The 22,984-nt window shown below is 42.6% G+C and overlaps 1 protein-coding gene across 5 annotated transcripts; it reads left to right on the top strand.

Annotated features, from left to right (window-relative positions):
* The first annotated feature begins 23 nt into the window (after positions 1-23).
* On the top strand, positions 24-22,045 carry CPSF7 (cleavage and polyadenylation specific factor 7). 5 transcript variants are annotated; one of them, XM_045555823.1, is made up of 10 exons: positions 24-106; positions 725-833; positions 6,822-7,040; positions 7,871-7,974; positions 8,359-8,504; positions 11,352-11,766; positions 12,261-12,379; positions 15,272-15,440; positions 16,059-16,226; positions 20,064-22,045. In XM_045555823.1, the coding sequence occupies exons 2-9, from the start codon at positions 780-782 to the stop codon at positions 16,219-16,221; spliced, it is 1,389 nt and encodes a 462-aa protein (XP_045411779.1). In that variant the 5' UTR covers positions 24-106; positions 725-779; the 3' UTR covers positions 16,222-16,226; positions 20,064-22,045. The 5 variants fall into 5 exon arrangements, with proteins under 5 accessions (XP_045411779.1, XP_045411778.1, XP_045411780.1 ...); XM_045555822.1 differs by having other exon boundaries at positions 8,359-8,531; XM_045555824.1 differs by lacking the exon at positions 24-106 and having other exon boundaries at positions 584-833.
* The last annotated feature ends 939 nt before the right edge of the window (positions 22,046-22,984 follow it).

Raw genomic sequence — 22,984 nt, 5'->3', positions numbered from 1 at the left:
GGCGGTGCGTGTGACGCCGGCGGCGGGGGGGCGGGACCTGAGGCGGAGAGCGGTTCGCGCGCTTCGGGCCTAGTCCGGACTCGCCGCCGCCGCCGCCATATTCCCGGTAACGGGGGCGCGCGGCCGGGGGCCGGCAGGGCCGGAAGAGGGGTCGGGGCCGGCGCTGAGGCGGGGAGGGGGTCGGTTGAGATGGGGCGGTCGGAGGGAGGCGCGGGCCTTTGAGGGAGGGGACCGAGGGCGCCGGGCCGGGTCTGTGGGGAGGGAGCGGGGCGGGCCTAGTTGGGGGCGAGGACTGGGCCTGGGTGGGGAGCAGAGGCGGCTGGAGTTCCCGGACCCACAGAGGCTCTGGCTGGGGCCGTTCTGGGGCCTAGGCAGGTGCGGCGGACGGGGGCTGCGGGCTTCGCCGCGGTCGTTCTTCGCAACGCGGTCCGAGGGCCGCTGGGAGCCGAGGCCTGGACTTTTCCGTCGCGCCACAGGCAGCTGCGACACCGACGCGGCGCAACCCGGGTCGGGCCGGAGGGTGATGGGCAGCGAGCCCCGCGAGCCTCGGCGGCCTGGGAGAGCGGGGGGCGGCGCGAGGCCGGGGGCGGGGCGGAGCGGGTGGGGCCGAGCTTGGGCTGCCGGGATGCTGTGTCTCTAGAGATGGGAGGTTGGCAACCATTGCCTTCCTCCCAGCCTGGGACCCTCGTACCTTCTAATTCTTGCCCTTTTCTGAATACTGCAGTGGCATCTTTCTTACTTTGTCCATTCTCCCGGCTCGAGATCTTCTTTTCGGAGCCATGTCAGAAGGAGTGGACTTGATTGATATATACGCTGACGAAGAGTTCAACCAGGTGAGGGGTCATCAGGAGCTTTGGGATTTTCCTCGATCGGCTAAGGAATCACTTCCAGCGAACTTGCAGTGGTTTTGAGCTGTGCCAGTTCCCGGCTGTCCCAGTCCTAGACTTGAGCGCTTCTCTCTCAGGTCTAAAATCCCCCCGCCCCGCAGAGACTGTAAAGACAACTTACCATTCCGCTTTATGTTAATTCGAACCTCCAGGCTTAACTTTAAAGGTGGTGATTTAAGAGTACATAAAAATCAGGTGTAATAGAATGGTGAATCAACCTGTGGAACTTGCTCCCCCAGGAAGCCAAAGTTGGATGTCAGTCTCCTCAAAGACTAACCACACTTAAACACCCGAATTTGCTACAGTTCTTATTAATGAGGACAATATTGATACCTGTTCCTTTATATGATTTTCTCAGACTGCAATTGGAGAAATGTAGTCCCTTCCCCTGTAATGGTGCAAAGACACAGTAAAAAAGATACTTTAACGTTTAGTTTCATTTCCATTCCAGTTGTTTTTAAGTTTTACTTTTATAAGTAGCTTGACTCCAATCATGAGACGTCCATAGGCATTTTGGTAAAATAAATTTTATTGATGAACCTTACTGTTGCTAGGAAGAAATAAAGGGTACAGATATTAGACAAACCATTTAAAAGGCAGGCATAGACCCACTTACGATAACTTGGGTTTGTTGGTCTCTTGATGTTTTTATTGTATCAGCATCATACAAAAATTGCCCTTGAAACAATAATCTATACAGTTCAGTTTTGCCATCTTAAGATCAAATCTCAAGAATATTCCCAAGTCTTTATTTAAAACTTACTCTCTGGGAGGCCGAGGCGGGAGGATCATTTGAGCTCAGGAGTTCGAGCCCAGCCTGAGCAAGAGCGAGACCCCATCTCTAGTAAAAAAAAATATAGAAAGAAATTAGCTGGACAACTAAAAGTACATATAGAAAAAATTAGCCGGGCATGGTGGCTCATGCCTGTAGTCCCAGCTACTGGGGAGGCTGAGACAGTAGGATTGCTTAAGCCCAGGAGTTTGAGGTTGCTGTGAGCTAGGCTGATGCCACAGCACTCTACCCTGGGCAACAGAGTGAGACTCTGTCTCAGGAAAAAAAAAAAACTTACTAGTATCTTACCTGGGTTATTTTCAGCATCATTGTACTTAAGTAAGCTGGTCCTTGCCATTGACATCTTCCAGTGGGTACACATAAGGACCTGGAAGGAGCATGTAATGAGTGGGCTACAGAAGGAAAGTGCTCTTGTTGGGATTTGACTTTGATATGAAGCAACAGAAGAGGCTGATAAATGCCATTTTTTTCCACATAAGTTTACATTAAAAAAAATTTTTTTTGATGCCTTATGGCTTTTTAACTTGGAGATTTTAAAGTGTACACAGAGGTAGAATAGTGTAACGATGTCGTACCCATTATACAGCTTCACCAATTATACTTCTTAATAGCAATTTTCCTGTATCTCCTGGTAAACTGTGAAGTCATCTAAATTTGGCTGTTTTTTTTTTTTGTTTGTTTTTTGAGACAGAGTCTCGCTCTGTTGCCCGGGCTAGAGTGCTGTGGCATCAGCCTAGCTCACAGCAACCTCAAACTCCTGGGCTCAAGCAATCCTCCTGCCTCAGCCTCCTAGTTGGGACTACAGGCATGTGCCACCATGCCCGGCTAACTTTTTTTCTATATATATTTTTAGTTGTCCAGATAATTTCTATTTTTTAGTAGAGACAGGGTCTCACTCTTGCTCAGGCTGGTCTCGAACTCCAGACCTTGAGCGATCCTCCCACCTTGGCCTCCCAGAGTGCTAGGATTACGGGCGTGAGCCACTGCGCCCGGCCTGTTGATTGTCTTAAATACATGAAAAAGATTTTTTCATTTCAAACAAGTCAAATATTTATGGGTAAAAGAGCAAGGTTTAGTAAATTAATTTATTAACAAAACCATTGTTTTTCTGAGTTTTCTGTATTTCTTTGAGTCAGACTTTTACTACTTTTTGCAAATTATGCGGTTTTGCTTTTCAAGATAACAAAAAAAAGAAGACTCCCTTAATTCCACTGTTGTTAATGAAAAGCTTTTTTCCCCCTGAATTGTTATCTTTGGGTTGATAACAATGCTGCTGGTTCACTTTGGGAAATAGGCAGAATGGGGCCCCTAACCTCAGGCCACATTTGGTCTAAGAAAATGAAATTTCATCATTTTCTAAGCAATAAAATTTGTAGGTCAGACAGGACACAGGCCATGTCCAGTGGTCATTGCTTTGTCACAGTAGAAGTTACTGGCCTCAACAATTTCTCCCTGGTCTGTTTAGTTTAAAAGGACTTTTTTATGGGTCTAAGACTGGCCAAAGATAGTATGTGGACTCCAGTAGACATTTATACCACGTAGGCAATATTTGACATTGGGTAAGTTGAAGAAAGTATGGATTTTGAATATCTCATGTTTCATGGAAGGTGGGGAGAGTGGCACTCACCCCCCCAGACACACACAAATGTGTTAATTTTTGGCAAAGCTGATTTTAGCGTAATCTGAAAGCTGCTAAAGAAATGATAAAAATTTTGTCTGGCTAGAATTGTTAGAAGCTGGTTTAGGCTGAAGGCAGCCAGTAAAATTGTTTTAGAATGTTTTAAAAATGTTATTAATTCGTCCCAACCTGGCCCATGCACGAGAACCCCTTGTGTGAACTTTGTTCTCCAGGAAAATTAACATTTTTCCTAGATGGAATCCTATGGTGCTTGTTCCCTGATCTCTTACAGCATGTGCTGCAAAGCCTCTTTGACAAAGCTACATTATTTCTCTTGGGGAGTCCTGGGATTCACAGCGGCTCCCTTGGGCTAGGGATAACAACTCTGGAAAGGTGACTGAGAGCTGTCGCTCTGCTGAATATTTTGTCTCTGTTTCTTTTCTTGCTGAGACAGGCTTTGCACAGTATGCCCAGTTCTCTTTGTTGCTTCTATCAAGAAGTATTTATTGGGTTACTTCTGTTTGCTAAGCACTTTGCTTGGCCTAGTGAGGTAGAAGGAAAAAAAGTGTATCCCTGTTTTAAGAAACAGGTTCCAGTCCTGGTGGGTTGAGGGTGATGGACATTGATAACGCAGGGTAACGAGTGCAGTGATGGGGAAGGAGGGTGTGAGGTGAGAACTGTGGAAATGGTCATTGTAAAGCCAGAAATTTAAATTGAGCCTTGGTAACAGTGGAAAGAAACAATGGTATCAAGTTGGTTGCTTTGAGACTAATCCTAGGCTAGTTATTTATCTCCTGTCAGATACCAGGAAGAGGGGGCTATAGGATAGGAACCATTGAGCATACAGGTGGGGAAGATCTTATTTGAATTGAAAATCACACAAGTTCTCTTTTGTTTACAAAGAAGCAGTCACAGTTCTTTCTGTGCTATTGAACACAAAATTCTTCCTGAGATTTTCATTCTGTATTAAATACATATTTCCTATTTGATCTCCCTGGAATGAAACTTTCAGCATCATTGCCTGTAAAACATTGTACTTTCATCTTGATTTGTAGAATTAGGTTTTGCTTTAACCTCATCTATCACTGCATAAATCACCAGAAAACCCTCAGGCCTTTATTTGTTTTTCTGTCTATACCAGCTGAACAGGTAAAATGAATTGGTGATGCTAGCACATTTAGATCCAAACACTATTTGATACATTGTTTCTTCAGTAGAACCCTCAAAAGGCCTGCCATGTGCAGTTCCCACCAACCTTTTTGAACTGAGGCTCTATGGCCCAGAGAGACCATTTGAATTTTATGATAATTTTGGATTGATTGAATCCTTTTGTTTCTTTAAGTAGTAGTCATACACTAGGGTCCTCCAGAATCAAGTCTGTTCTTTAAGGGATCTTAAGAGTAGATTGGTTGCCTAAGCTTACAGTATGAAGGATTTCCTAGCGATGTATTTTGGTCTTTGAGCTGTCCAAATCTACATGTTCACTGCTCAGTTTTCAGTGATAATTTTTGTATTACAACCATACATATCTCTGAATCACAGATACTGCATGGGAGGAACCTCAGTTTGTTTCCATTGACTGTCCAAGATGGGATATTTTCTTATTTTCATTTGAAAATCCTTGATTTAAAAAAAAAAAGAACCTTGGTATGAAGTAGTGCTCTTTAAGGATGAGGGCATTGGATAGGAACAAGTGACTTATAAGGCTTTCTCTACCTTGAACCACAAGGATAACTCACCGTACCTGGTACATAAATAGATAAGTGATTTGTCTAGAGTCGGGTTGGTTTGAGACATAAGAGCTGTGCAGTATTTTATGGAGATTACCTACACACAGTGTCAAGTTATTAGTCCTAGCTGACCTCACCTTACTCAATTTATTATCCACCGTATACTCTCCAGTGTAGCTTCTTTCCCCATTCTTCACATGCTTACCCTTTTTAATGAAAGATTCTTAGTTATGTGTTTGATCACTAGAACAGTCTTCCTGTGCTTATTGGCTTCACTGATTCCTTTTCTTGTTTTTAAGTTGCCTCTAAAAAGTTTACTGTCTTTCCCTGGGTCCTCCTAGAACGGTATACAAAAAGAAGTTTACTCTCTTTTGCCATTTCTAATGTTTTTACAAGGTTTAAGCCTTCCTTCTCCTTTGGGGTTTTTACAAGGTTTAAGCTTTCTCCTATAAATAGTCTCCTCTTAGACTATTTATAATATTTGAGTTGTTTACATGCTTCAAGAAGTAGAATCCTTTCCCCTTCACTATCAGAACAATCCAAGATCATAGTGTATTTTCTTCTACTGTTCTTCAGATTAACTGAGAAACTAAAGATTGTTTCCAAAGATTTGTGATGATGTGAAGATTACAAAAGGTCTAAGAGTAAGTTTTGTACTGAGTCTCTCCTCTCTAGTCTCCCTTCAGGATCAGCAATTTTTGTGATGGTATTGGAGGTGGAAAGTTATTGGAGCCCCCTGTCCTGAGTTTGAATGTTTTGTCTGATTCTTGTAATACAAAAACTTATGTGACCCTTAAAATAAAAAGATTTCTCTGAGATAATTACATTGTAAAATCTGAAACATTAAGATCCCTTATAGCAGTTGTTGCAGTTGTGGTTTTAGGGGTTTTAGTATATAGTAATATATCACAGGCAAAATGTATATTTCCCACATTTTCCACAATACATATTCATATTGTAAATGTCTGCTGTGACACAGTTGTAATATAGGTGCTTGTCCTGTTTTCTGGCCCTTATATTTTAGACAACTTTATCTGTTTTTGTATATCATTGATTATCTTTGTCATCTCCTAGATACATGTCCTGGTAGTCTATTGGGTCTGCGTGTCATTTGAGACATGGAATTTAGAAAACCCCCAACGTTATTCCCTTCTCTTTTACTTTTGTTTTTAATGTTTCTTTGATGGTTATTAGAAATATGGGATTGTATACTATGAGTTTTAAAGCCTCCCTAAGTCATTTGTATAAACCAAAAGGTTTAAATCAGTAACTCCCAGTCTTTTTGGCATTTTGGTACTCACTTTAACTTGCTTTTCCCCTGCTTTCTATTTCTGAATAAAATTACTCTATTTCTTACTAAATAGAATAGTGAGTTTTTTGTTACACTTCATTTTAGAAATAGCATAAGATGTTAAAAAGAAATTTCCATTAGTGTATCTTAGATGTGATCTTTAGAAGCTGACCTCATTGATAACAGTAGCACATGCATCTCATTATACATTCTTGCTTTGCTTGCTTAATCATTTTGTGCCTTTTGATTCTCACTGGTGGCTAAAGCTAAAAAATGGTACAGACTACTAACAGGGTCTTGTGAGAAAAACCTACATAAACATAACTAAATGATACCGTTTCAAAAGGAAGTTTTTCCTACCTTCTTTCCCAGAGTAGGACAAGGAAGTTTTGTACTTTGTAAACAAAGTATTTGACTGTGTATTCTAAATCAACTAGAGTGAAACAGAATGAACAAAATGAATGGTATGTAAACCCACCTTTGCCAACCTCTCATGTCTTAGGACCCAGAGTTCAACAATACAGATCAAATTGACCTGTATGATGATGTGTTGACGGCCACCTCACAGCCTTCAGATGACAGAAGCAGCAGCACTGAGCCACCTCCTCCTGTTCGCCAGGAGCCATCTCCCAAGCCCAACGACAAGACCCCTGCAATCCTGTATACCTACAGTGGCCTGCGTAATAGGCGAGCTGCCGTCTATGTGGGCAGCTTTTCGTGGGTGAGCGTGGGCAACCAAAATGGGTGGGCTGGAGGGAGAGCACTGGGAGGTGATGGCATTTTCAGATACCACTGTTGCACTGTTTTGTGCTCTGATGGGGTTGGATTTCTTTTTCCTGGGATCAGGTTGGATTGATCTCTGAAAGAGAACTATCCTGAGGACGTACTGGTGCCGAAGAAAGCAATGATTAAGTGGGTAGTTGCTTTTTCTGCCATCTTGTTACTGCCCCTGACCCTGGGGCTTTATGTCTAGCAGGGTCATCTGTGGGACGAGATTTCAGAGTGAACACCTTGAACTCTTGGTGGTCATTAGATGGTCCTGTGATAATGGTGGGTGATGGGGATCAAAGACCTTGATAGCTCTAGTGCACTTGGGGTAGGTGGTGACTGTTGTTCTACAAAAGTTATTGCGTGACATGTTTTTGGGCTGGTGGTGGGGATGGTTTTTCCAAATTAGGAAATGAATATATTGAGGGGAAAGTTCTGGCAGTGGTCAACTCTAGCCTATCAGATCTGTAATTAATAGTTGCTAGCAATCAGTGTTTGAACTGATGACCAGCCAGCCCAAATGGCAGTCAAAGTTGAAGTAGGTTTTAATCTTTTTAATCACTATAAATGGAGATTGGGGAGTGGGTGGGTTTGGAATTCTGTATGGGTGAGAACGGAAAGAAAAGTCTGCACTAATTGAGATGTTGCTGGGCTTTGGGGTTTCCTGTTGGGCGGTCATGGTTGACTAGAATCCTAGGTTCGGGAGCTGGGTTTGGGATGTTTGGGGCGGGGTTGGGGGTGTAGCTCTTGACATTTCTTCCTTTTCCATCTTGCCGGCCCCAGTGGACCACAGACCAGCAGCTGATCCAGGTTATTCGCTCTATAGGAGTCTATGATGTGGTGGAGTTGAAATTTGCAGAGAATCGAGCAAATGGCCAGTCCAAAGGGTGAGCTCTGGATTTGAGAAGCCCTTTTAGTTTGTAGTGATTGGGATAACAGATCTGCATTATATTTTGGCCCTGGATTTTAATCCTTCCCACCCCTGGCCCAGCTTATTGCCTTGGTTTTGGCAAACTGCGTTACAGTGGAACCCAGCACAGTGTAGTAGAACATCCATCCATTGAGGGGCAAAGAACACTGATTCTTAATTCCAAAAAAATAGGAAGATTATAGGCTTTTTGTTGTGCATAGTGCTGTGTGTGTGTATGTGTGTTTAATTTAGCAAGATGTCCTTTGCTTTACCAAGTTTCACTAAAAGTGGAAGAGAATTTCTTTGTTCCTCTTCTGGTTGTCTAGTAGATCTCACTCATTTAAAATTTTTCTTCCTCAAGGTATGCTGAGGTGGTGGTAGCCTCTGAAAACTCTGTCCACAAATTGTTGGAACTCCTTCCAGGAAAAATTCTTAATGGAGAAAAAGTGGATGTGAGGCCGGCCACCCGGCAGAATCTGTCACAGTTTGAGGCACAGGCTCGGAAACGTGAGTGCGTCCGAGTCCCAAGAGGGGGTACGTGGAGACCATCTGTATGAAGGGGGGTGGTCTGTGGGTTTGTTTTCTGAAGTGTAGGCTCAGCCTACAATGTGGAGGAGTTTGAGGGAGGGTTATGGTGGTTATGGGTGGTGGCGTGGTCAATAGGTAGTCCAAAAAATAAGGTTTATGTAGAAGAAAGAGCACTGCGCTGGGAGTCAGGTAGGTTCAGATTATAGTTTGGTTCTGCCACTAACTCACTGTGTGACCTTGGGCAAGTCACTTTATTGCTTAGGGCCCGTTTCCCCATCTGAACTAGCTACATGATGTTTAAAGTTCCTCTCGACTCCAAATTCTGTGTTTCTATCTAAAAATAGGAATACAGTGAATGTGCTTAATTTTAAGACATGCCTCTATAAACTATCAAGAAGCAGCCACCCAATGATGTAACTAGGATATGTAAAGGTGGTTGTAATCTTGTCATAAACATACATTGGAAGGGTGCTTTATAAGGAATCAACTAAAAGGAGTGTTGGAGAATATGAATTTAACAATATTTCTCCAGCTTTGTCCAGGGGAAAGGGTGCTCTTGATTACCAAATATTTTAGTCTGCTTGGCAAGTATATCCCATTAGTAAAGAAAATTGTATTGTACTACCTTAGCTTGATGACAGTATCACTTAAGTTCATCTTACTCCCTTTATTCTGACTCTGTACTCACCAAGCCACCTTCTGATACTAATTTGGTTTCCCAACTAGGCTCTCCTACTGGGAAGAGAATGCGCTGACCAGCCGACACAAGTATTCCGGTCTGCTTGGCAGTTATATTTCTCACTGTAAATTAATAAATTGGTATTCTGGTTTATGAATCAGTCTCTTGTGAGTTTGGTTAGCATGAATCAGTCTCCTAGGGTCCGATCAGCCCTGAGTGAACTTGTTAAAATCAAGTTTCTGAACCTGCGAAACCTGAGGACCAGACCTTGGATTGTCCTGACCTCACAAGGTGCAGCCACCCTGCAAGGCCCTGCCTGAGACAGCCAACCGCCTTTACTTTGCTTTTACTACAGTGGGAGGAAAAGTTTCATGACCCACATTGTGTCACTGCTGAGGTCCAGCTCTCAAAATAATGCCTTATATTGAATGGGTGTATCCGCCAGTTGGAAATAATGGCCACTTCTCTCTTGTATAGGAACAGCTATTCTTTTAACTAGATTGAGAGCCTAGGTGGATTTGCTGTGAGCTCCTATTGCTCCACATTAGAAGACACATTTTTCTTCCTAGACAACTTTTCAAGTCCCTTCTGCTTTGGAGTCTTTCTGTAATTCAACCCTCTTCTGACTTTCCTAAGGTGCATAATTTTACGGCTGTGTTGGGGGTAACATTCCTACCTCTGCTTACTCCTCACTGTTACCTTTCTTGACTGAAAAGATCATGGTGACTGAGTGCTGTTTTTCTGCTCTGTCATGTTGCTGGACTTGGGCTCTGTTAATTCACTAAGTAAAGCTGGTGGACTTCCTCTGCTTAAAAATGGTTGCCTGTCTTGGGACTTGTAGCCATAGATACAAAACAGAACACTTGCAGATGTGGAAACAGTAGCTGGGAAGGTGGTTAACTGTCAGAGGATCACACTTGCCTGAAACCTCTTCTTTCTTCAATTTGAGAGAATTTGAGGAAGGAGCAGGTTGTGATGTGTTTGAGACAAAGAGCAAGAAAGTGCTTTCACAAGCACTGGCAATATTCTGTAATAGAGAAATCAAGGTGGTTGTCAGGGTAGCTGATCCCACCTTAGGCTTTACTCAGGAGTTGGGATTAACTATCAAGTTTTAGTTTAAGTAGCACTCTTCTTTCCCTCCACAATTGCTGCCAGTGGCATCTTTCCACCTCCAAGACTCCCAAAGCCATGTTATCTTGTTCTTCTGTTGCCTTCCACATGAACAGGCTTAGTTAGACTGATAAATTGGAAAGAGGGAACAAGTTTAACCAAGTGACTTAACAATGTCAGAAGCCATGTGTCCAGCTATATAAAACATACTCTGAGCCCCTGTGTTGCACCACACCATACCAGCATGCCATGGTGGTGTTCCTGGTAGACTGCCCTGAGAGATAAAAAAATTTAGGCCATTGAAATGCAGTGGGAGTTCCCCAGATTCAAGGTATATTTTGTACCAGACTTTTGCCCAGAGTCCTTGCCATCAGCTCATTCTGTGGGCATATCTTTTCTTGGCTTATCTCCCATTTTCTCTTACTTCTCACTTAACCTCCAATCTTCTACTCTGTGTGTGTGTCTCTTTCCTACCCCAATTACCAGTTTTGATGTGTGGATAGAAGTGCCATCCATTTCCTGCCCTTCCCTTTTTTCCCCCAAATTCCCTAGCCAAAGCACTCTGGCAAAGAGAACATCACAGTGTGCTGTGATGGGGAAGGTCAACTAGTACTAGTCAAAGGAGAGAGACCCTGAAACTCTTCAGGGAGTGTGGTTTAAGTCAGCTGGAATCCAGCTGAGCATCAGCGAACGTACTTCAGCACTGTCATTTCATTGTGGGTTATTAGGATCTTGCTACATTTAAAGATAGAAAACATAGAAGGATAAAGTAAAGTACTTTGAGAGTTCAGGGTGAAGAGTGTTCTTTGACAGGATTAGAGTGGTATTGCTGCTTGGGTTTATGTCTCCACTGAGTTGTTTGTCACCTTTTTCTTTGAAGCCGAAGAAAAGGGGCAGTAGATGATTTTACCTCATTTCTCAGCTGCTTCAGTCACCTTCTTCTGTATGGTGTCAGATGACTCTTGCTGAAGGATGAGCTGGTCCTGTGGGTCTGTCTAAAGCCTGGGCAGTAATGTTAGTTTTGTTTTGCTTCATAGGAATACCTCCACGGGCCCACTCCCGAGATTCTAGTGATTCTGCTGATGGACGGGCCACACCCTCTGAGAACCTTGTACCCTCATCTGCTCGTGTGGATAAGCCCCCCAGTGTGCTGCCCTACTTCAATCGCCCTCCTTCAGCCCTTCCCCTGATGGGTCTGCCCCCACCACCAATTCCACCCCCTCCACCTCTCTCCTCAAGCTTTGGGGTCCCTCCTCCTCCTCCTGGTATCCACTACCAGCATCTCATGCCCCCCCCTCCTCGATTACCTCCTCATCTTGCTGTACCTCCCCCTGGGGCTATCCCACCTGCCCTTCACCTCAATCCAGCCTTCTTCCCCCCACCAAATGCTACAGTGGGGCCTCCACCAGATACTTACATGAAGGCCTCTGCACCCTATAACCATCATGGCAGGTAAGGACTGTTGTGTTCCTTTGAGATCTGAGCCAAGATATAGTAGGGTAGACAAGTGTGTTAAGCATTTTGTTCTCCCTAAGGAAGTAAGCACTGAATCCTTGTGCTTTCCCTTGTGGATACTCTGTTGTCATAGTGTTGAGTCCTAGGAAATAATTTACTATTTATTTGTTAGTATTTTTATTTTGTGTTTTGATTGCATTTTAACCACTTGACCCAAACCATGTCCTTCATAGCACCTTTTAAGGAGTTTAATTAAATTGAGTGCCATAAGTAGCTGTTACAAATGTGTAGCACTACTGGGTCATCCAAATTACAAAAATATATGACATAAATTCTATCTTTAATGAGAAGATGAATGTAAACCACACAAACAGGCTGGGAACCATTTAAAACATTTCATAGTAAATAATTATAATTAAATAACATTGAACTATAGAGGATGGTAAAAATAACGAGTGTGGGCAATCAGGAATGGTATTCTCTCTGTGCAGCCGAGATTCGGGCCCTCCACCCTCTACAGTGAGCGAAGCTGAATTTGAAGAGATCATGAAGCGAAACAGAGCAATTTCTAGCAGTGCCATTTCCAAAGCTGTATCTGGAGCCAGTGCAGGTAACTCACACTTTGCTGTGTTCCCCGTACCTTTAGTTTTTTCCCCGATTCTGTCATTTCCATTGGCAAAAGTTCAACAAGATAGAAGTGGGAGCAGTGTTAGATATCAGGAGTGGCACACTTTGCAGAGCAATATGTAACCTGATTTCTTGGCTTTTGGGAAGCTCCAGTGGTATTGCTTATTTATCCTGTGTCTAGACCTGCTCCCATGAAAACCAACTTAGTGCCTAGAATATAAATAATAAATACCATCTCATTGTGATATTTGTCATTCCTGCCTCAGGGAATCAGCCATTGATCTCAGTGGTTGATCTTTAGATCTAATGTCTGTGTAGTAGACCTGGTGCTAAGTATAAACCCTGGGTTTTTAGAAATGATGCCTTGACTAGGTGATGGTTTGATATGGATTATGATATGATAATGATTACATTAAGGAGTCTAAGCAGAGCTGATGGCATCCATGTAGCCTATCCTAGAAAGAGGCAAGTCTATTGGGCACCATTTTAAAGCATATTATACCCTTACAGCTAACTTTTGCCCTGGTCTCAGTATTAAGTGGGCAGAACCAGCAGTTGTGATTCTGAAAGCCCTGGCCATAAAATCTGTGGTTCCTAAAATAAGAGGCTTTAGAAAGTTTCAGGGTTTGGGTCCAGGTTTTACATCATGCTATTTGCCATATTCACTTCTTCCTGTGAGTACCCCACCTGAATATAAATGTCTGTAGACTGTTAGATCTCCTAAGAAGTATGTTAGCTTTAAATATTATCTGTTTTCCATATTTTCTCATCTTTGGCTACAAAACTTTAATTCACAGAGTAAGTTAAAGACAGAAAATGTTTATGTTCAATTTTTTTTTTCCACTAGAAAATCTACAGTGACCTCTAAGTGAATCTTCTTAAATTAAAAAGTAATATATGCTCATCATGACAAGTCAAATATACAGACGAGTATAAAGAAAATCATCATTGTTCCTTCTTTCCCTCCAATTCCTTGACACTGAGATGATCAGTAACTGAATCTTTATCTCTTTGCCTTTTTGTTCTCATTCCAGTCACTCAGACCACAAATATTTATAGAATGTGCCAACAAAACAGGCAAAAATTTGCTGCCAGGATGGAGCTGGTATCTTGGTGTTCTCTGGCTTCCACAGGATCACAGTCCCTCTGTAGTTTCTATTCTTTTTTTTTTTTTTTTAATACAGAGTCTCACTCTGTTGCCCAGGCTAGAGTGCCGTGGCGTCAGCCTAGCTCATAGCAACCCCAAACTCTTGGGCTTAAGCGATCCTACTACTTCAGCCTCCCGAGTAGCTGGGACTACAGGCATGTGCTACCATGCCCGGCTAATTTTTTCTATATATATTTTTAGTTGTCCAGCTAATTTCTTTCTATTTTTTAGTAGAAACAGGGCCTTGCTCTTGCTCAGATTGGTCTCGAATTCGTGACCTTGAGCGATCCTCCCGTCTCAACCTCCCAGAGTGCTAGGATTACAGGCGTGAGCCACCGCGCCGGCCTGTAGTTTCTATTCTTATTGCCTTGCACAGTCCTCATTTTCACTGGACCCCGTCTGGATTCATGCCTTCTTTGTATGTCTTCTGTCCTTAATGTTCTTGACTTAGCTTGGAAAAGCAAAGTGCAAGTACCTACCCCATGACCACTAACCCTGAGCCAGACATTGCTCAGATTTGAGAAATTAAAGGGCTAGTTTTTGATGGCAGCATAATTTTTTTTCAACTTATACATATACTTTATATACATGTTTTATACATAACATATGTGTACACATTTTTGGTTATATTAAATTTTATTCAAAGTAATTCAGTAAAAGTAATGCAGTGTTAAAAAATGAAACTCCTGGCTGGGCGCGGTGGCTCATGCCTGTAATCCTAGCACTGTGGGAGGCCGAGGCGGGTGGATCACTCGAGGTCAGGAGTTCAGGACCAGCCTCAGCAAGAGCGAGACCCCGTTTCTACTAAAAATAGAAATAAATTATCTGGCCAACTAAAAATATATATAGAAAAAATTAGCTGGGCATGGTGGCACATGCCTGTAGTCCCAGCTACTCGGGAGGCTGAGGCAGTAGGATCGCTTAAGCCCAGGAGTTTGAGGTTGCTGTGGGCTAGGCTGATGCCACAGCACTCACTCTAGCCCGGGCAACAGAGTGAGACTCTGTCTCAAAAAAAAAAAAAATGAAACTCTTCTATACAAGGACAAGACCACCCTTTACAATTTAGTGCGTACTCTAGATTTTTTTCTGTGCATATAACAACACATAATTTTGATTGTTTTTACAAAAATGGAATGTGGTTTTGCAACTTTTTTTCAATTACTGTATTTGGGGCCCCTAATATATCAATATGTAATATGGCATTTATTGAGCCCTTACTGTGAGCCTGGCACTGTTCTAAGTGCCTTACATGGATTACTTTGTTTACATACACTTACCTCCTGCTTTTTAGCAACTATGTAATATTGAACAGAAGCAATGTTCCTTAATTTATGTAGCCAGACTTTATTGAAGGTAATATAACAAACAACACTGAAACACTGCTGAAGATACACACTTTGAACAGAAGTAGAAAACATAGTAGAATTGCTGGGTCAAAAAATACGTACATTGTTTATTTTAATAGATATTGTCAAATAGTCCTTGGACAACAGCATACCAGTTTGTATGTACATCCATTAGCAACATCTGACAACATCTGTCAGATTCTAAACCACTGAAAGATAGGTGTCATCCAACTTTATACGTGCTGTTTTTGCCTTGTCATTTTACCATGGTTCTTTGGGACAGCTAGTCACTCTTGGTTTGTGTCCTTCTGAGTTCTCCTTTTGGTCTAGTTAGCTTACTGCCTCTGCTCATCCTTGGCCTTTCTCATCCGTCCCGTGTCAGGGGATTACAGTGACGCGATTGAGACGCTGCTCACAGCCATTGCGGTTATCAAACAGTCCCGGGTTGCCAATGATGAGCGTTGCCGTGTCCTCATCTCCTCTCTTAAGGACTGTCTTCATGGCATTGAAGCCAAGTCCTACAGCGTGGGTGCCAGCGGGAGCTCTTCCAGGTGAGCTGATGATTATGTCAGTGCCTCCCAGCCCTGAGCAGCACTCTTCCAAGGGATGGGGAAGGAAAGGAAGCCAGGGTATCTGACAGGGACCTGGCTGAAAGAGTGGACCTAGCCTTCATATCTTTATGGGGAAGAAATGAATCTGGAATCTGTGTTAGGTGAGGCAGTGGGCTCATTTAGGGAAAAACACGGACTGGTATATTTAAGAATATGGGCTTTGGAGCCATACAAGCTTGGATTGGAATCCCAATTCTGCTGCTAAGTACCTGTATGACTTTCTTGCATGTGGAATTTAGTCAATTTTCCAAGCCTCATTTTTCTCATTTTTATGAAAAAGAACAGTATTAGTACTTATCTTACAGATCTGTTGTAAAGATTAGGTCAAATAATGCATGTAAAATTCTCACTGTGCCCAATACATTAGTATGATCTTCACAAATTTAACTTACTTTCCAAAAAAAGATTAGTCTTCAAAGAGCTAAGATCCTCAGATAGTGGGCCCATGATAGAGTAATAGGAGAGTAGTTTAGGCAAATAATGGCAGACATGAAAACAGCACCCCTTGAAAGGAATCTGGTAGGCCCTCTGAGTGAGGCTGAAGGATCTTTCTAATAGGAAAAGACATCGGTCCCGGGAAAGGTCACCTAGCCGGTCCCGGGAGAGCAGCAGGAGGCATCGGGATCTGCTTCATAATGAAGATCGGCATGATGATTATTTCCAAGAAAGGAACCGGGAGCACGAGAGACACCGGGATAGAGAACGGGACCGGCACCACTGAGAAAGGTGGGAAGGAGCCCCATTCCTGGCTGGTGGATGATCTTTTGTGAAAGAAAGATTTATAGTGAATATTTCTCTCTCTCTCTCTCTCTCTCTCTCTCTCTAAGTAAAAGTAAAGGCAATGGGGGTGCTAAAGACTTTTGACTTAGATAACTGGAAGTTCACGGCAGGTTTCCTGCTTTTTTGTGCGTAATCTCACACTGAGATTCAGCTGTTTGACTGCCTTAACCTGATATCTCAGTCACAGCATGGCATAATGGCTGAGAACGTGGCACCAGTCAGACACCAGTTCCAATAATAAGACATATCACTTTCTGTTTCTTTGTTTCCTCATCTGTAAATGAATAGTAAGAGCAAATGTCTCAGTGGCTTGGTGAGTATACAGTGAGATAATCGATGTAGAGCATTTAGCACTCACAGTGCCTGCCACATAATAAGTTCTCAATAAATGATAGCCATTGTTTTTATATTTTAACCCTACCAGTGATAGCCATTATTATTATATTTTAACTCCACCAAACTTTCAAGTAAAAAAGTTAGGAAAATTGACCAAAACAGAAAAGTAAAACCATTGCCTATTTAGTTTTCAAGGCACGACATTAATAATTTTAAGAATTAACATCTATTACAAAGATTTTGAAAATTGGTATACTTCAGTAAGAATAAAGCTGATATGGAAAAATTATATTTTATAGCCTTAGAGATTATATGGAAGATAATTAACTTCAATGAAAGGATATTTTTGTGTTTGGAAAAAAACTTACTAAGTTTTTTTTTTTTTTTTTTTAATGGAAAACAAAAGCAGGAGGAGTTGGGAGGAAAACTATTAGTTTAAGTAATTGAAAAACTCAAGTAATTGGGAAGTTCAATTAGGATTGGCTGGATCCAGGGGCTCTGGCTATGTCATCTAGACTTATGCTATCTGCATCTCTCAGCTCTGCTTTTTGCTGTGGTGTTTTCATTCTCCGACAGGCTCCAGGTAGGGGGTAGTGGAGGAGGCTATAGCTTCAGATTACATCCCACCAGTTTAGCAATCCCAACTGAAAGAAAGCTTCTAGCAAAGATCGTTCATAGTAAACAAGTGCAGCTGTTGACTCTGTTTCTGTGGAGATCTTTATAATCGGCCAGACTCTGGCTAGGAGAGTCTCTCTGTGGTTCCTAGAGGCTATTGCATGACCCAGATAACTTGGGCGTCTCTTCTCGATTTTTGTGGTTACAAACTTATAAGTCTCTGGGACTTCCCACTTTTATGTCTTACATCAGTTACCTTAAGATGTTCTTTCTTGGTCTTTTGCCTGTTTGATTGGTCTGATGTAATAATTGAGAAAGGTGAGAGGAAAGAACAAATAGTTCTGTTTGGTGTCTTTGGGGTGGTTAGATGGATGACTGGATGAAGAAGGAAAAAGAAACCCTTACCACCTGTGTGAGTCCTTAGAGTTGAGCAATGGCTAGACTGTTAACAATTGGAAAATTCTGTAATATTTTGCCGAGTGACACCCTACTAACAAAATATTCGTCTTATGTTTGGCTACTGCCCTCTACCTTGTTCTTTGGCATTATCTACCATTAAACAGATTTATAGCTAGGAACTGGCAGGAAATAAGTGGGAATATAGCTTCCATAGGAGGCAGATAAATGGGAAGATGAAAAGTTACTAATATTTTTTTATCTGCCTCCCTTCTCTGTTCTTAACCACTCTTTTATTCCACAAAATCCTAGAATGCTTGACATTGAAACCTAGGATAACCCACATAGAATCAACAGTTAGGCTGTAGCTTCTACATACTTCTAGATTTTGCAGCAGATTGAGTTTTGGAAGGTACCCACATATCCTCTGGAAAAGCAGACTGTAATGTAGATGGAGCCCACAGACAGCTTTGGCCTAATTCAGTGTCAGGGAGTGGGCAGGAGGGTTGGTGTTAGAGTAGGTCTTGGTCCAGTCCCATCCTTTCTGTACTAGTAGCAGCATTTCCCTCTTGTTTGAGGTAGCACAGTTGCTAGTGTTACTTGTGGGTTGAAACCCACATGCAGGCCATTATATATCCTTTGGAGCTGCCTGGGATAAGAGTGACCAGGGAGGTGTTAATCGGCCTGTGCAGAGCATGAATTACATTCTCTGGGGCCACATTCAGTTTAGTTAGAACATATAACTGCATGTCACCATTCCTGATGGCTTTGCTCCTGACAGCCTTTTGACAGGGAAATTATCAGTGAGATACACTGATCCATTAGTGCTTTGGGGATTGAACATCTCAACCTGAATCTTAGCTGTCAGTTTGCTTAATGTCTTCCACTTATAAAATGGGACTGTTTCTGCCATTATGAGGATGACTGCATTTGGATAACTGAAAATCCTGTAACAGTAGTTCCTGGGAAACAGTCATTTGACTGGTGTAAGTCCATGACAAGGTGAGGAAAATTAACTGAGGCAAGTTTTCTACTTACCCACTTTTCTGGTCACCCTTAGATATGCTGGTTATTCCATCTGAATAATAAAATTCAGTACGAAAGAACTGAATCAGATACCCAAAAAATGTCAGTTTCTCACATTCTCATCCTAAGGACTCTTAATTCCATCTGCAGTTACCACGCTATGGCTTAGGAGGTTTCATGTTATGGAGATGGTGCGAGGGCCTCATGTACCTTAGAGAACTTAATTTTGCAAGCTCTGTGTACAGCAACTTTTTAGTTAGAAAAGAATCATATTTATATTCTATGAACAGGTGTTCTCTCAGAGTGAAAGGTGTGGTCCGTGCAGAGGCAGCAGTAGAACAGCAACCTTCCTTATGCATCTTTCTTTGGGATAGGGCCCAGCTCTGGGGCCTATCTTGAAGGCTCATTGGCCCACTGAAGCAATTACTGATTTCTGCCTGCATTCCAACATTACCACGAAAATGTAGCCATAGACCTTTAAGAATTGGGTGCTACAGCTTATTTCTCATGATGTACAAGTTATTCTCTGCAACTTGTTTTGAAGGAACAGTTCACAAAATTATCTCTCTTCTGGGGTATATGTGTGTATGCTTTGGAGTTTGAGGATATTCTTGGGTAATCTGTGGCTTTGACTTTTTTCCCTCAATATGTCAGTTATCTCATTATCTTAGGACATTGTCCTACTTGAAATATAGTCATTGTTATCTCGTTCTTATTGCCAATCCATTCAAAACTGAGCTTTCTGTCAATTTTTATCCAATTCAAAGATTCAGAAGCCCTAATGGTGTGAAATTGAGAATACATTGAGGGCTTCGATTTTTCCCTTATAGAAAATGGGACAAATACCTGCCTGCATAGGTGTTTAGAGAGGCCAAAAAGGCAGAAGCCACACAGATTCTGAGTTTCCAAGCTGAAAATAGTGCCATTTCAGTGTGTAGAAAGATCAGGCAGCATGTGGATGTCTTGTCTTCTTGGATAGCTCCTCTAGGTTTTATGTTGCCACTTTACAAAAGTACATATAGAAAGGATTAAGCATAGGCTGTGTTGCCAGTTTGAACATTAATAGAAATTCTAAGCCTGAATTTGATTCCCCTCCTTTTGACTACTGATTCTGTTTTATGTGGTCATATTGACCATGCTACCACCCAGAGATTGATATTACAACATTGGAACAAGGGCTAAGTATACTAGGGACCTTAAGTCTAATGGCCATGTTACAAGTGTCTTCTAGTGTCAGACAGCCCTGCTTTCTTTTACTTTCCCAGGCTCGTACTGTCTCTTTGTCTACATCCCCTGCTTCTTATGTTGTAACTTTAGAAAATACCTGTGTGTTTCATGTAAGCTCTTGTCAATCAGAAAGTAACCGCTAACTTGTGTTTTCTTTCTTTTCTTCTGATCTTCTCATTGCAGGAGTCTGGTTGGAAGCAAATTTTTTTTTAATGGACTTACATCTCCTCACCTTGATCAGGACTAAAGGACGGAGGCCGCTCCACCCCTTCCCCTTCCTCCAAACCCCTAACTCCCTCCAGACACCCAGGGAATACCCTCTGCCCTACAGGATTGAAGATTGCTTGGCAGCCTTCCCAGTCCCACACCTCCTGTTTGCCAGGAGAAAGAACCTAAAGACTTCATGTGGTTGGGAAGGGTGGCAGACAAGAAGAAAAGAAAACAACATGCCAGGCCCCTGGTCTCCATAGAGAATGGTGCTTTGTCCAAGGAAACGTTTGAGTTTCTGATTCTCCAAGAGCAATTCAGTGGTGAGGTTGATGGGAAGACTTTCTTCCCCCCAAAAATGGATCTTCCATGTGGGATCTAGGAGAGTGACTGGGTATGCCAAATATGCCCAGGGTCCTGCCCTCAGCACTAGATTTGATGGGGCCAAGAGGGTCTAAACCCCTTGCTAACATACCACTTCTTTGTTTAACTCCTTTAGCTTCCCAGCCCTTTGAGGAGGGACCATGAGAACAGAAATTATGTTATGAAAAGCTACTTCTGTTCTTGCTTTTCCCTCACACATACTGACGGTTTATTTCCCTGACCTCCCAGAGGGCTGAATCCTTTCACCTCTCTGCTGCCCAGCCTTCCCGGTAGACTTGCCCCTCCTAAGCAGAGAAAGCCTGTGAGGTTGCTTTCTGCTGGGAAGCCTGGCAGAGCCGATTACCACCCTCTGCTGCGTAGTGCTTGGTTGCCTCTTGCAATAACCAACTCTTAGTTGTTCCATTTCCCTGGGGCTTTCCCATTTAACACATGGAGCCCTTCCCCCAAGGCTGCTTCCTTGTTTTAGAGGAAGGTATTGCCATTGGGAGATGGGGACATTGGGACCTCAGCAATGAAGACCCTTGTGAAGTACCAGGAGGAGTGGGGAAGGAGGCAAGTTGGGCAGGGTATGGCCTACTTCCATAGGCTTTTCTTTTTTCAGGTTTGATGTAAGCATGGGCTTGCATCCCCGGTACATTACTTTTACTTATTGTGAGATAGCCTGGCACCAGTAGGCAGGTAAAGTCACAAATTTGGTGTTTTTTCACCTTTTGACTATTAATAGCTCCTCTTGCTCTGCTTGGAGGTACTTCCTGCCTCTGATAAGGAGCAGAAAGAAATGGAGCCTGACTTGAATGAACTCAGCTCAGACTTCTAAGGATCAGCACTCTGGGGGCCATTTTCTACACAGGCAAATGGAATTGCTTTTCCCATAACATCCAAATTGTGATGTGGTTGCTGCTGGAGGAGGAGGCAACAGCAGGGTCCTGCAGTACCCATGGGGTGATGCTACTTCTGCATGCATCTATAGGACATGACATCTAACATGAGACGTGGCATGTGACACAAGACTTGGCATGTGAGACATAGGGTCACTGGAGACCCTTCTGGCTCAGAGGGGAGAGACTGAATTGGATTGAACCTTTCCCCTGTTCCTAGCACGTTTCTGACATAGCCCTCAGTCACTGAGGGAGTCCCCCCCAGGGTTGGAGAGGCACATTCCCTTGGGACAGAGGCTACAGGTTGTAGCTTTTTTTCCCCTGTCCCCCAACCCCATCCCCACCTCCACTTCAGAACATGGCACCCCACCCACCGGCCAAGTGTTAAGTGATGTGCTTATCCTCAAGAGCAGCTCCGGGTGTCTTTTTAAAACGTAGAGAAAACCAAGTAAGGTGACAGTTTAAGGAAAAAATATATATATAGAATACCAGAAATGCAGTTTACCCGGAGAATTTTTTTCTCCCCATTTTTGTTTTGTTTTTACTCAATGACACAATTTTTAGTTTTATTTCCTGATAGCAAAAGGAAAAAACCCAACCCTCAAAAAGGCCAAGGTCCCATCCCCCTGTTGTCAGTGATTTGTTTGTCTTTCTGATAGGTTGAAAATTGTGTAATAAACTTGATGACGCTGTCAATCTTTTATACTGCATTGTATTTTTTTTCCTTTTGTAACAAAATATTTTTAAATAATAAATGGGGTGTGAGCTGTTTTATGGATTCTGCATTGAATAGATTTGTTGAGGTGTCTGGGGCGTGGGCATGGGCTGATGTAGACACTGCGGGAAGGCAGTGAAACCCCAGGTTCTCAGCCAGAATTGCGTGTTGGGCAATGGCTTCTCTATGGCTTTAGTTCACTGTGGTTAGCCTAGAAGTCTAGTGCAAACCTTTGGAAGCATCCCTTGAGGTTTAGTTTTTTTCTTTGGCCACCTGAACAACCTGGTTAAAGAAAACTTCCAAGTCATTCTTTACCCTTCAAGATGCCTAAGACATTTTCAGAGCAGACTTCCTACCTTGTACAGTCACTTCCAATGTCATCAAGTCCAGAAAGGAAAGAATCCTCCAGTAGGAGTTAGAAAACCTGATTGCTAGTGCCTACTTCCACATCTGTTTATTTAACCAAGGACAAGCAACATAACCCTGGTCTTTTTCATCTGTAAGATGAAAATAACAGCTACTCTCTGCCTTCCACAGGGATGTTTTAAGAAGCAAAGATGACATACATGAATTTGTTTTGTCAACTACCTAAATATGAGGAAGTACATATCAGAAAGCTTAGTAGAAGTGTGGGGTGATCTTGGGATTCCAGAAAAGCTTTTGGCTTTTTAAAAAGCCAAGTGAACAAGAAGAGGGTTAGATGATAAAAAGGTGACCCACAGACCAGATGTGTACTGGTATCAAAAAAGGCAAGATCAGTGTAAAAATAACTTTTAGGACGGGAAATTCCCTAGAGGGTCTATGATTATGTGAAATTTAAAGGGAGGAAAAAAAATAGTTGGAGTGCCGCTCAGAATGGAAACCAGTGTTCTCAAGTTGGGTTCCATAGTCACCTGCATTTCATTTATCTGCCATTTATC

The sequence above is a fragment of the Lemur catta genome, chromosome 7 (assembly GCF_020740605.2).
Source record: "Lemur catta isolate mLemCat1 chromosome 7, mLemCat1.pri, whole genome shotgun sequence".
NCBI lineage: Eukaryota > Metazoa > Chordata > Mammalia > Primates > Lemuridae > Lemur > Lemur catta.
This window is presented reverse-complemented; position numbering and strand designations above follow the sequence as displayed.